The sequence below is a fragment of the Saimiri boliviensis genome, chromosome 21, assembly GCF_048565385.1.
Source record: "Saimiri boliviensis isolate mSaiBol1 chromosome 21, mSaiBol1.pri, whole genome shotgun sequence".
Taxonomy (NCBI): domain Eukaryota; kingdom Metazoa; phylum Chordata; class Mammalia; order Primates; family Cebidae; genus Saimiri; species Saimiri boliviensis.
In genome coordinates this window covers 12,090,687-12,103,995 of record NC_133469.1, presented here as the reverse complement: position 1 = coordinate 12,103,995, position 13,309 = coordinate 12,090,687, and the positions used below count along the sequence as shown (strand labels likewise).

At 53.7% G+C, this 13,309-nt stretch overlaps 1 protein-coding gene and 4 non-coding genes across 5 annotated transcripts; all 5 read right to left on the bottom strand.

The window, feature by feature from the left end:
• Positions 1 to 5,514: 5,514 nt before the first annotated feature.
• On the bottom strand, positions 5,515 to 11,779 carry RPL3 (ribosomal protein L3). The gene is made up of 10 exons (XM_039463187.2): positions 11,714 to 11,779; positions 10,564 to 10,756; positions 9,630 to 9,798; positions 8,901 to 9,036; positions 7,908 to 8,094; positions 7,268 to 7,428; positions 6,715 to 6,816; positions 6,280 to 6,375; positions 5,819 to 5,938; positions 5,515 to 5,615 (listed from the first exon to the last, which is right to left on the bottom strand). The coding sequence occupies exons 1-10, from the start codon at positions 11,714 to 11,716 to the stop codon at positions 5,571 to 5,573; spliced, it is 1,212 nt and encodes a 403-aa protein (XP_039319121.1). The 5' UTR covers positions 11,717 to 11,779; the 3' UTR covers positions 5,515 to 5,570.
• LOC120361523 (small nucleolar RNA U83B) lies at positions 6,477 to 6,568 on the bottom strand. The gene has a single exon (XR_005577705.1). It is a non-coding gene; the product is annotated as a small nucleolar RNA U83B (small nucleolar RNA).
• On the bottom strand, positions 7,753 to 7,847 carry LOC120361524 (small nucleolar RNA U83B). The gene has a single exon (XR_005577706.1). It is a non-coding gene; the product is annotated as a small nucleolar RNA U83B (small nucleolar RNA).
• LOC120361527 (small nucleolar RNA U82P) lies at positions 9,037 to 9,091 on the bottom strand. Its single transcript, XR_005577708.1, has one exon. It is a non-coding gene; the product is annotated as a small nucleolar RNA U82P (small nucleolar RNA).
• On the bottom strand, positions 11,153 to 11,217 carry LOC120361520 (small nucleolar RNA SNORD43). The gene has a single exon (XR_005577703.1). It is a non-coding gene; the product is annotated as a small nucleolar RNA SNORD43 (small nucleolar RNA).
• Positions 11,780 to 13,309: the final 1,530 nt, after the last annotated feature.

Genomic DNA, 13,309 nt, shown 5'->3' with positions numbered 1-13,309 from the left:
GGGCTGCTGGACGGGTCCACCAGGGAGGAAGCAGTGGCCAGTAGAATGGGGAAGTTGGCGAGGTAGCTATCTTTAGTACCTTCCCTCACAGTCATTTTCCTTTGCCAGGCTAAGCGAGAATCTGGTGCGAGCCGATGGGAAGGTGTCACTTCTCCACAGTCACATGAAGCCCAGTGACCTGGAGGCCAGCCGTGGAGGCTCAGAGCCCATCTCCTAGGGGAGATGTAGTACCCAGCTCCTAGGGGCCTCACCCATAAAGAAGCACGAAAGCCCAGCTAGGCACGGTGACTCACGCCTGTAATCCCAGCACTTTGGGAGGCCAAGGCAGGTAGATCACCTGAGGTCAGAATTCAAGACTGGTCTGGCCAACATGGTGAAACCCCGTCTCTACTAAAAAAATACAAAAATTAGCCAGGCACAGTGGCATGCACCTGTAGTCCCAGTCCAGCCTGGGTGACAAAGCAAGACTTCATCTCAAAAAAAAAAAAAAAGCGGGGGCCCATTGTAGGAGCCTGGGAGAGGGTCAGGAGCCAAGGAGCATCGGGGGTCGCAGTGGTTACTGGAAACAGTGTCCCTCCAGTCCTTACCCAGAGCCTTCGCAGCCCTTCTCCACGAGGGCAGGGTTGCGTGATGGTTGTGCACTCGTGTCTGGAGCCTGGATTTTATATCCTTGCCTCGCCTCTCCTGAGAGTCTGACCTCGGGGACTGTGACTTAACCTTGTTGGGCGTCAATTTCCTCCCTATGAAAATAGAAGTGATGCCTGGTGAAGTGGCTCACGCCTGTAATCCCAGCACTTTGGGAGACCGAGGTAGGTGGATCACGAGGTAGAAGTTCAAGACCAGCCTGGCCAATATGGTGAAACCCCATCTCTAGTGAAAATACAAAAATTAGCTGGACGTAGTGGCGCATGCCTGCTTGGGAGGCTGAGGCAGTAGAATCGCAGGAGGCAGAGGTTGCATTGAGCCTAGATTGCGTCACTGCACTCCAGCCCAGGCAACAAGATCAAGACTTTGTCTCAAAAAGAAAGAAAGAAAAAAAAAAGACCGAGGGTTTGAGACAAGCCTGTGCAACATGACAAGACCCAGTCTCTACAAAACATGCAAAAATTAGCCAGGCATGGTGGCGCACGCCTGTAGTCCCAGCTACTCAGGAGGCTGAGGTGGGAGAATCACTTGAGCCTGGGAGGTCAAGGCTACAGTGAGTTGTGATCACATCACTGCACACTCCAGCCCTAGGTGACAGAATGAGACCCTGTCTCAAAAAATAAAAATAAGGTAACCCTGAAAGTCTAGTACAAACCTTGGCACATAATAGGTGTTCAACAAATGAGTCCTCTCCTTCTCCCTTAAGCCAGCATCCACTTTACCAATCCCTGGCAGCCTAGAGTGAGGGTGAAGAGACGCCTCAGCTCACATCGAACCCCACCAATCATACACTGTGTCCTGGGAAACTTACTTGTCCACAAGCCCCGGTTTCCTACTGTAAAATGGGACCATAACAGAACCTGCCTCAAGGAGTGAGCCTGAACCCTTTTTCTCTATCTAAAATGCTCAGTGCCTGATACAGAGCAAGATGCTCACAATTATTGCTCACTGCCATCCTGCGCATGGCCTTGTAGTGTGAGTGCTGATGATTGTGGGTGAGTGGCTGGTGAGGTTGGGCTCCGGATGGTTCCTGGATGCTCCCTTCCTCTCTCACTCTCTGGCCTGTGGAGTTACAGCAGTGATTCCCTGTGATTTCACTTTCCTTGATTACAGTTGCCAGCAGCCAGCCACAGCCCAAAAATATTAAACAGAAAATTTCAGAAATAATTCATAATGTTACATAGCATGCCATTCAGAGCAGGGTGATGAAATCGTGCAGCAACGTGACTCATTCCTCTGTCCAGTGTCTCCGCACAGTAGGCGTTCCCACCCATGAGTGATCAGAGAGCAAAAACCTAATCCACAGAGGTTCAGTAATATCTGAGGTTTCAGGAATCCACTGGGGGTGTCGAAGGGTAGGCTTGCAGATAGGGAGGGCTATGGTAATTTCCTGCCTCCTGTGAGGTTTGCACCAGGCCTCTCTCCTATCGGTGGCCTGGCCTGGACTCCTGAGACTGCTCCTGAAAGGGAAGGAGGATGGGCGCAGTGGCTCTCGCCTGTAATCTCAGCACTTTGGGAGGCCAAGACCGGTGGATCACCTGAGGTCAGGAGTTCGAGACCAACCTGGCCAACATGGCGAAACCCTGTCTCTACTAAAAATACAGAAATTAGCCGGATGTGTTGGTGGGAGCCTGTAATTTCAGCTACATGAGAAGCTGAGGCAGGATAATCGCTTGAACCCAGGAGGCAGAGGTTGCAGCGAGCCCCAAGATTGCTCCACTGCACATTCCAGCATGAGCGACAGAGTGAAACTCCGCCTCAAAAAAAAAAAAGAAAAGAAAAGGGAAGGGGACTCTGGACTCCTGGGAACTGGCCAGGAGGCAGGGCAGGGGGACCCCCAGAAGCTGCAGCAAGTAGCTGCCTTCTCAGCTATGGGGCTGAGAACCAAGGGGAGGAGGGTGGGCTGCCAGCTGCATGGGACAGAGGTGGAGCAGCACAGCCCTCACCAGCAAGGCCATCAGTGGAGATCTAGGCTCTCTAGAGAGCACTTTGGGGTGAGCCAACGAGGTAGTGGCCAGCCACCCACCCCTTCACACCCCTTGGCCATCCCCAGGTGAGCTAAGTCCCTGGCTCTGTCACACCTTTTAAGGAAAGGCAGCTCCCGCCACCACCTCCCTGTTCCCACTTGCTCAGAAATTCCCAGCAGTTATTTTTTCTTTTTTTCAGGAGGAATGGAATGAGACTCCTTGTTCTGTCACCGCAGGATTCCAGCAAGGCCTGTCTAGAGGTTCTGGTGAAAGAAAAGTGACAGGAAGCGCATGCCAGCAGGCACTTGGAGATGCACCCTCAGTGACATGCACAGGCACGACGGTCACCCCACCCACCACAGGCCTCCGCTGGGGACAGCCAGGCACACGCACAGCACAGACGAGGCACAGGGATGTGGGGACCCCCAACAAACCCACCCCCCAACAAACCCACTCCATGCTGGAGAGACAGGAGATCCAGCTGGGAACGAGGCAGGCACAGGCACAGCCCATATCATAAAGCCCCTCCCTCAGCTCATACCTGAGCCCAGGAGCCTCAGGGCTTTCGAACTCCTGCCTCCAGTGTTCCAGCACAGGGCTCCATGGGCAGGACCCTTGACACCCTTCACATCTTAGAGAGGCCTCCCCTACCCCACCCATGTGACTCCATCCCAGTGACCTGTTTTATTTCCTCAGAGCCGTCATCACTTCTAAACTGCCTTGCTTTTTTCTTGAGACAGGCTCTCGCTCCCTCACCCAGGCTGGAGTGCATGCAGTGGCGCAATCATGGCTCACTGCAGCCTGGACATCCTGGGCTCAAGAGATCCTCCGGTATCAGCCTCCCAAAGTGCTGGGATTCCAGACTTGAGCCACCACAGATGGCAGGCAAGAAGGAGGGGCTGTGGGGCTGTCAACAGCAAAGGCTCAGCCCCGAGTCAAGCCAGGCTGTCCATGAGAAAGGCTTTCTGTGCACTTGGGCATGTGAACAGGTATGGGTGTGATGCGAGCCTCCACCTGCGACCTGCAGGTGTGTCCTGAGCCTGGAAGCAGACAGACTACCCCTAGGGGCCCTTGTTCTTTGCGTCCTGTCATCCTAGCCATACCCACAACTGGGTACAGAGCCCTGGACAGGTAGCAAGGCTCAGCCAGAGTATGTCAGACCAGCAAAGCCTTTCCTACCTGGGCTGGGTGGGCAGCGGGGCTCTAAGCCCAGCCTAAGGGATAGGGAAGGGAGGGGACAGGCTGAGGCCCTTGCCCATTCAGCATCCCCATCAGGACCAGATCATAACAGGGAGACAAGAGGCAGCACCCAGACCAGACAACCAGATCTCACACCTGGACCTGTCACTAAGGTGCCTGGTGGCCTTGGGACAACAGGTCATGACCCACTCCAGCTATGCACCTGACTCCCGTGACTGCAGGGCATCCTGGGACCCTGATGCACAAAGGAACCCTGACCAATCCACAACCCCTGGCAGGGCCGTCTTGCAAGGCAGGTACCACACTCACCCCTGGTGGCTCTAACCTGAAGTGCAGCTCGACACCCAGGCCCAGGCTGCAGTCAAGGATGGGAGGGGCTGCAGGAAGGAGGGTTCTGCCTTGAAACCAACTCCAAGCCAAGCTCAGAAGGGGCTGGACATGCAGGATAGACAGACACATGGGGGAGGGTCCTGCTGCACACAACTGACCCACCCCTGCTTCAGGACCCACATGGTACTTACCCCCTCTGCACCTTGGGAACTTTTGGACACTGTAGTGCTTCACCGCATAGCCTTGCATCCACAGGTAAACGGCAACTATCTCCTGAGGTCCACATCCCCTTCCCCCCAGCCCACAGGCACACCCAACTATTGGCGACCCATCCATATAAGCAAACTTATGACACGGGGCTGCCAGACACTGCTGGGTGGACAGTCAGCTGCTGCAGCTGTGGCCTCTACCCACAAGCAGCTTAGTGGGACTGGAGAAAAGCACAGCGCCCTGGACACAGCCACAGCAGCTGAGGCTGAGGGACCAGCTTTGATGGCATCGCAAGGGCACTCATATTCCACACCCTGTCCTGGTAGAGCCTAGGTGCGGCTTGAGCAAACACAGGGTCAGCCAAGTGGGTCCAAGAGCCAGGGCCTGTGCTGGGCTTCACTGAGCTCACCAGGCTTCAAGCCAGCTCATAGAGGCCAGGCCCAGAGCCTGGAGGCTTCCTTCGGTTTTGAGCAGCAGCCACACCCCAGCATCCTGGGCTTGTCGAGTGAGGGCAGCAGGCACTCAACATGGGGTGGGGTACAGGGGCCATCTCCAGTGGGAACAGGGACTGCACCAGGGAAGTTCCAGAAGGCAGACCCCAGCCCAGAAGGGACACAGCCCTGACAGGTTCCAACTAGGTTTCCAGCTGGCTGAGCCTGGGCAAGTTACTTCACCTGTGTGCTGTGCTCACGTTCTCCCAGTACCAGGCTTTGGGTGCAGATTACAAAGGAACCTGAACAAGCCTTAACTGGAAGCCACCCTTCCCTGGATTAATTTAAGAGCAAGCTAGCTTTTTAGACAAGGGATAGACGCAGGGTCTGCGTGCACATCAGCATCAAAGGCGCCAGGGAACACCTAGTACTCGTCTCCAGTACAGCACTGGCAGCACCCAACCTGTGCAAATAGCAGAGACCCAGCTGCCTCGCCCAGGTGACAAACATTTGCACAATGCCCACTGCTCAAGGCTGTCTACAGCTCAGCGGCAGAACCAGGCCGCTTTTACCTCCCTCCAGGGACTGAGGGTGGGGACCGAGTGGGGAGGTCAGAGGGTAACCAGTGTGGCTACAGCAAGGAGGGAAGTGGCTTGGGGAGCAGAGGACACCTTGGGGGGCCTCATCTGCCTCCCCAGTCCCAGCTGCCCTCCTGAAGAAACAGGCAGATGTCAGTGGAAAATAAATTTTATTGAGACCCCACCAGCTGCAAAATCTGTTCCTGGCATCAAGCTCCTTCTTCCTTTGCAATTCGGTCTTTCTTGAGTGGTCCCTGTGGGGAGAGAGGCAGTGGTTAGAGGTGGAAGGTATCAGGCCAGCAGATGCCCACTCTACAGGGGACTGAGACTCTGGGCCAGTCTCCACAGCCCCGAGAGGTCCAAGGCATAAAGACCACCCTCTACCCCACCAGGGCCCAAAAGCAGGCAGATGGCCAAGCCACCCATCCAGTGAGGGAAGCAAGCAGGAAGCGCTCACCATGAATGCTTTCTTCTCCTCCATGGTCTGGAAGCGGCCATGGCCAAACTTGGAGGTGGTGTCAATGAACTTCAGGTCAATCTTCTCCAGAGCCCGCCGCTTGGTCTGCACCAGCAAGGACTGTGGGCCAAGAAGGGAAGTGATTTGGGATTACAAGGAGCCAGGCTTTCCCTAGCCCCTTGGTTGATAGCGGCCCTGCATCTGGGAAGCCACAGGATCCATTCAGCCTCCAAGAGCCCTCCCCCACTGCCAGGCCAAGGAGGACACACTCAAAAGAAGCAAACAGCCCAGCAAGGCCAGACTAGGAATTTCCTCAGCCCAGAACTTCAAAGGTAGTGTCAAAGGACTGCCAACACCCTCTCCTTCCTTTCAGCTCTCCCACCACAGGGCCACAAGCATCTGTGGCCTTGTATCCTCCCTCCACTGGAGGGCCCCCTAAAACCAGGCAGGGCCTGCCTCACCTTGCGGAGGGTGAGCACCCGCTTCTTGGTTCCCACCACACAGCCTTTCAGCATGACGAAGTCATTGGTCACTTCACCATAGTGGACAAAGCCACCCTGGAAAACAAGACCATTGGATCAGCACAGGGCCCGCACTAGGCACAAGAGGGGACTGTGCAGTGATGACCCCTCCAGGTTCAGGCCCTCCTGACCACAGGGCTGTTCTCAGAAGGAAGGCAACAGGAACGGTTCCGCAGTCTGTCTCGGGCGCTGTGCCCAGCGCACATTCCAGGCCTCATCACTGAACAGCTGAGCCTGAGACTCCACTTCTCACCAGCCAACCCCAACTGGTGGACTCAATGACATTTTGCTGTTTATCCGGTACACAGCTAGGTGCTGTGCCGGCTTCAGTTAACCTGCTAACAGCCCCTAAGAAGCAGAACACCCGTTACTTACCAGAGGGTTGATGCTCTTGTCAGACAGGTCATAGTCGGTGGAGGCATTGTTCTTGATCAGCTTGCCATCCTTGATAAGGTAGCCCTGGCCGATCTTATAGATCTGAAATGAACAAGAAGGGTGTCAGGCTGGGGCATTAGGGACAAATAACCCAGACATGCCAGTGGGGTGACCTGCAAAACACTCTGTAGGAAGGCAGCTGAGGCCTCAGTCCCAGCCATGGGGTATTCCAATTTCAGAGCAAAAAAGTGGCTGGCCCTCCAGGTTCCTTTCTGTAAGGTGGCTAGGCTAAAACTAAAGGTCCTGCTGTCCAGCGCAGGCCTCTCACGCCCTGGTGGTGGGACCAGACACCAGGAAGTCTAGTATCCGCAGCCACACCAACCATCAGCCCCACCACAGCCGCTTTACACCTTAATCACTCAAGCCAGAACTGACCCGAGACACAAGCCACTGACGTCTACATGATGCTCATGAGTCAATGAAGCAGTGCTGACACAGAAACCCCAATCACAGGGTCATCTCCCACCCCAGGGAGCCACTCTCAGAACCTCACCTTCTTGTTGATCTCAGTGCGGTGATGGTATCCTTTCTGCCCAGCACGTGCCACAGAGAAGGCCACACGGGCAGGATGCCATGCCCCAATACAGGCCACCTTGCGCAGGCCTCGGTGGGTCTTGCGGGGCAGCTTCTTGGTGTGCCAACGACTCGTGACACCTGGAATGGATGCACATTACTGCACCTCAGCGCCCAGCACCTCCCACTGACCCCTCCCTCCTGGCTCAACAATCACCAACCACGGCTGGGTCATCTGAGGGACATTACCCTGTCAAGCTGGATAGGCTCTGGGGGTGTAACTCTGAATTGGATTTGTGAATGGGCATTTTTAAGGCATGTTAAAGTTTTCCCATCAGCAGGGAGTGACATAATTCCGAGTTCCCCTTCGCAGTTATCAGTAAGCTACGAAGAGCAGAGAGTCCAGGAACATGGTAAGAAGTCGTCTCCTGGCCCTCCGCTATCCCAGCCACTCATGACTACAAGGCTGTTCTCAGAAGGAAGGCAGTAGAGAATGGTTCCACAGTGTCTGATTCAGGCGCTGTGCCCAGCGTGCACTCTGAGCCTCATCACCGAACAGCTGGGCCTGAAACCACGTCTCCCCCAAGTTAGCACACAACACAAGCCACTGAAAAGCTCACCTTTGTAGCCTTTGCCCTTGGTCACCCCGATGACGTCAATCATCTCGTCCTGCCCGAACACTTGGTTCACAGGTACCTGCTGTTCCAGCCTCTCACGGGCCCAGTCCAGCTTCTCGGACACGGTGCCTCCATTCACCTGGATCTCCATCAGGTGGGCCTTTTTCTGGCGCAGAGGAAGGAGGCGCATCTAGGAGGAAGTGGGCACAGCTCAGCTCCAACTGCCAGTGCTCCTCCCACAGTAGAGGACTGCAGCTCCACGCGTCTGATGCCAAGCACATGGCAAAAATAGGCCAACTCTCAACAAGTCACTCAACCTCACCAAGACAAAGGAACTTCCATTTTTGCCAACAACAACTTAATTTTGGATTCCGATGCCTGAATTACTGTCAGGATGAGCTAACGGGGCCCACACCACAGGCAAACAACCAGATCCCGGCACCTGCCAGCCCCATGCTCCTGTGGCTGTCCTTCGGGTCAGTTCCTTTGGGGTATTGCAGTGGTTTTACCGAAGCCACCTACACTTGCCCTAGGGACAAGTCTGCTTTTTAAGAGCACAAGCTCTGAGTAAGAAAATGCATTTAAGCATAAAACTTTCACTTCAGGACAGCCTGGCAATGTCCTGACAAAACTGCAAGGTGGACATGCACTATATTATCTGTGATGGCCTCACCACAGAGGGTTGTACTGAGCACTTGAAATCCACCAGGATAAGACAGCCAGAGTCACCTACTCTAACCAAGTCAATAAAGGGCCTGCTCAGCTCACAAGGCAGGTTTCAAGGAGAGCAGCCAGCACCTTTCAGTCAGGCATTTCAGTGTACTGGTGAGTCACCAGTTGGGTCAACCAGCTGAATTTTAAAGGGGCATGCCTCCCTTGCTAAGGGCCAGCAAGGACACAGTGCCCTCTGCTGGCAAGGGAGAAGCCTACCCACAAGATCACATAGGTCACCTCCCCAAAGTGGCAGACCCAGCCACCGCATGGCACTGCGCTCACCTGGGTGTGGGCAATGACGCGGATGACTTGGCAGTACTTCTTCATGCTGCTGAAGTCCTTCTCCAGCTGCCTCTTGCCATCCTCATCCTGCCATTTCTTGCAGTACTTGGTGAAGGCCTTCTTCTTCGATTTATGCCTTCAGGAGCAGAGCAGAATTGGGGAGGGGGCCGGGTGCAGGCCTTCATCACCCCTGAGGAGTGAGCGGAAGGTACACTGGCACCACATGGGGATGGGGCTCATTGCCGGCTTCTAAGGAGCCTTTTCCACCGGCAAGCGGAGCCTGGATGGAGCTCATCGGGCAAAGCCGAGCGGAGCTGAGCAAAGGTCCACAAGGTTAATTTAAGTCACAAACACTCAAAAACATTCTTGCTCCGGGGTGCTAGAAAGTACTCTACCTTGGGGGAGCACCTACTCAGTGATGGAGGAAATGGGACATTCCAGCCAGGGCCAGAGGCCCTTGCCACCCCTGTGGGGGTTGAATAATCCTGCTACCTCTCCTGGTTTCTAGTTGGACCAAACACTGGGTCCTCCGCCACCACCCAGTACTAGCCTGGACTCTGAATGAGGGTGTCAGCTCCAACTGAAACCCAATGGCTGGTCAATGTCTGTTCAAGAGGCAAACTCAACCTGAGACAGCAGCTCCCGCCTGCTAGACAGCTGAGAGGCCATGCACACACTGCTGCCTGCCCTCCAGCTCCCAACCTAGGGACTGCGGCCTCCCCCCCTTACCAGTTCTTATAGAAACGCCTTTTGCACTCATCGCTGATGTGCTCAGCGAAGACAGTCTTGAAGGTCCGGAGGCCTCGAGGGGTTTCCACATAGCCCACAATGCCCACAACTACCATGGGTGGCGTCTCCACAATGGTCACAGCCTCCACCACCTCCTTCTTGTTCACCTCTGCAAAAAATGGCGGTCATCAGACATGGCAGGAGCCCAAGCAAGGGGTGCAGTGTTTTCTAGAAAAATGCAAAGTGCCCATTTAGGTCCACATCTGCAGTCTAGACTCACAGGACTATGCTTGCTATGAATTTCTCATTCGGTGTACATTTATGTTCTTTAACTTAAAAAGTATCAGGACCCTTAACAGGCAAATACCTGCCCAGCTTCAGTTCTCTTCTACGCAAACCTCTGGAGGCAGACAAGGTTTGCCATTTATCTGGACAATGCAGTGTCCTGAGTATAAATGGGACACAGAAATAGCTGAGCTCAGCTTAAGAGTCACTATCAAGTGCCTAACATCAGTAAGTGGAGCCATGGCTAAGTGGCTAAGTGGCTAATGGCTAATGGCTACGCTAATGGCTAAGTGGCTACTATTCAAACCTTTAAGTGAAACACATATGAACAAGCAAAACCTGAGAGTTCTTATTCCAGCCTCAGCAGCTCCAACCCCACACTGCTATGACTTCTCTTTGCTAGGGATCTTGGGAAATTTACTATGCTCTGAAATCAACACCCGAACCTAAAACAAACAGTGCTGGCCATCTGTACCCTGGGAGTATCAGCCTTGAAGTCGAGTGTTCCCATTCTGCTGTAAGAGCACTTCTGACAACCGGTAGCTCCTGCTTAAAAAGTCTGCCCTCTGATAACAGCTTGACTCCATCTCTACGGTTTCCCTCCCCCCTCAACTCCTATCACCGAAACTTTAAGGATGCCTGTACTTACTGGATCCTGGCCTATCGACCTCCCGCACGATATGGGTCATGCCAGCCTTGTATCCCAGGAAGGCTGTGAGGTGGACCGGCTTGGAAGGGTCATCCTTGGGGAAGCTCTTCACCTTCCCACGATGCCTGCTGCTGCGCTTCCGAGGCAGGAAGCCCAGGGACCCATGTCTGGGAGCGGAGAACTTCCTGTGAGACTGGGTGGGGGGGAAATCACTGTCAGCACCCAAACCAAAGCAGTCCCCTCTTCTTTAACTCCCAGCTGCCTAGGCTACAAATCTCAGCCATACTGAATCCTAACCAGACACCCAGTAAGCCTAATAGGAGGATAATTCTTTTTCCCAGGCTCGCACGTGTCAAGAATGCTTTTGTATCCGGCAAGTTTAAGCTGAACGTCATTTCAAATCCTCAACGTCTAAGAAAACTAGCCAACTGTTTTCTCTGAAACTAGACAAAAATACACTGAGTAGTGGACACTAAAAGCTGCTTAACAGGCCAATTAGCAAGATTTTGAGCACTTAAGAGACAATGCTGAGTAGCAGCCGGGACACTTAATTACACCGATACACGTAGGCCAGAGAACTCGGCAGAGCCAAATCAGAACATTGACAATCAGCACACAGTTTCTGTCCGCCCGTCAATAAGTTCATCATCTGTGGTTTCTGAGAGCTCCAGAGGCCTTAGGAGTGCACCTGAGGTCCCAAATATTTCAGAAGGAGGCCTCTGCAACGCAACCCTCCGGCAACCTCTCCACTCGCAAGCTTTTTTACCACCCAGTAAGAACAGCACCGAGAATCCTCACCCAAGGTAGCCAGGCAAGCTCCGCATGCGCCCTAATCGCCGACTAACGAAACAATGAGTGAGGTCGAAACTCAGAAATCACCCACGGCTTTAAAAAGGCCAGGCCTCCAAGCCTGCTCCCACCCTTACGGCCTCCCTCTGGCCGATGATGTGCAGGCCCCAAACCAGTCCTCCAAGGGCTCTTCTCTACAAGCCTCTAGACTTTCCAGAAAATACGCCTGAGTGAGGGCCCCGCTATGTCGCCCGTGCCCCTAGAGCAGGTCCCCGGCGCCGGCCAAGGTGGGATGGCGGCGATGCGTCGCGGATTCAGCCGACGCCGGTGACAATGAAACAGCCGCCATTACAACACATACCATCACGCCGCCGAATCCAGTCGCTAGAGATCGGCCCGCCTTCCGTATCCGCTATATAAAGCCAAACCTGGCTCCGCCCCTTCCGGCGTGCGAGCGCGCGCCCGTGGCAGACGTCGGGTCCGGGGACACGTACAGAGCGCCATTTCCGCGCACGCTCTTCCGCGCCTAGCATTCGTTCCTTGGTGGACGCCAGCTTTGGGGACAGAAATTAGACACTCTACGGCTAGGGGTTGGGATCAAACTTAATGAAAAGCCGCGGAGACGTGGGCTAGTTTGGTGTGCCACAAATCTACGGCGTCCGGCAGCAGCCAAACTTAATAGTAATGAAGAAAAATGGCTGCGTCGCTTCTTTTCCTGTGATGTGCAGCTGTCTCTGGAATTGGCGAGGAAAGACTGAAACCCTCGTTTCCTGGCTTCCACGCTGATTTTGCCGCGACACCAACTTTCCTTTAATACCTTTAATCTCGGGCATCCCTCCCTCAAGTCCTATCTCTGCTGTTTCTCCCGTGCTAATGCAGTGGTCCGCGCTGGATTCTAAGGGTTTCAGGAGCGTCCCAAGCCTACGGAACGGCCTCACGACCTCGGGTCCTGCTGGATCCAACTGCCCAACCTCCCGGAGCCTCACGCCTTCCAGCCCTCTGCATCAGCAAGGGCTCTCGCTGATTTCTGCCTGGGCTCCAGGGTGACTCAGGTCCTGACTGATTGATTCCCTGCCTCCAGGCTCATCCCCTACAAATCTTTCTAAGAATCAAGTATCTCGTTACGTTCCATGGCCCCCCACGTTGTTTCCTCGGGATTCAGCATCAACTTCAGCTACCGCTGAAGACGCTGCCTCGCAGCGTCTACTTCAACCACGTGGCTGCGCGCGAGCGCACCTCTCATATCACCTGCTTCCTCCATCCCACCCTGTCATCTTTAATTCTGGGCCTGGCTTTGCTCCCACTGTCGTTTAAAAAAATATTCTCATGGCCTGGCGCGATGGCTCCAGCACTTTGAGGGGCCGAGGCGGGCAGATCACCTGAGGTCAAGAGTTGGAAACCAGCCCGGCCAAGGTGGCGTTACCCTGTCTTTACTAAAAATACAAAAATTAGACGGGCGCGGTGGTGGGTGCCTGCAATCCCAGCTACTCGGGAGGCTGAAGCAAAAGAATCGCTTGAACCCGGGAGGTGAAGGTTGCAGTGAGCTGAAGTCGCCCCATTGCACTCCAGCCTGGGCGACAGCGAGACTCTGTCTCAAAAAATAAATAAATAAATAAATAAAATAAAATAAAATAAAATAAAATGCTTTCACTTAATCCTCACACCATCCCCGAGGGATATAACTGATAGGTTCTCATTATTAGAAATCCTGGGGGTGTCACATATGTTTCCAATTCAGGATTTTTTGAGTTTTAGAAAGGTAATTAGGTGCACATACTGTATATTATATAATCCAGCACTCTTTAAAGAAAAACAATATTCCATAAGGAAACATGAATATTCACATGGAGTGGGATAAATATAAATAGACTCACATCAGTTCAAGGCTGACTTTGCTGCCCAAAGAAATGTATCAGTTTACTTTTTGCTGCCAAATAATTTAAGAAGCTTTTTTTTT

What these genes read in the sequence shown, in the direction of transcription:
- RPL3 (XM_039463187.2), bottom strand. An exon ending in GGTCGATAGGCCAGGATCCA is followed by an intron (nt 9,799 to 10,563) that starts GTAAGTACAGGC and finishes CATTTTTTGCAG; the next exon opens with AGGTGAACAAGAAGGAGGTG. An exon ending in ACAAGAGCATCAACCCTCTG is followed by an intron (nt 6,376 to 6,714) that starts GTAAGTAACGGG and finishes CTTGTTTTCCAG; the next exon opens with GGTGGCTTTGTCCACTATGG.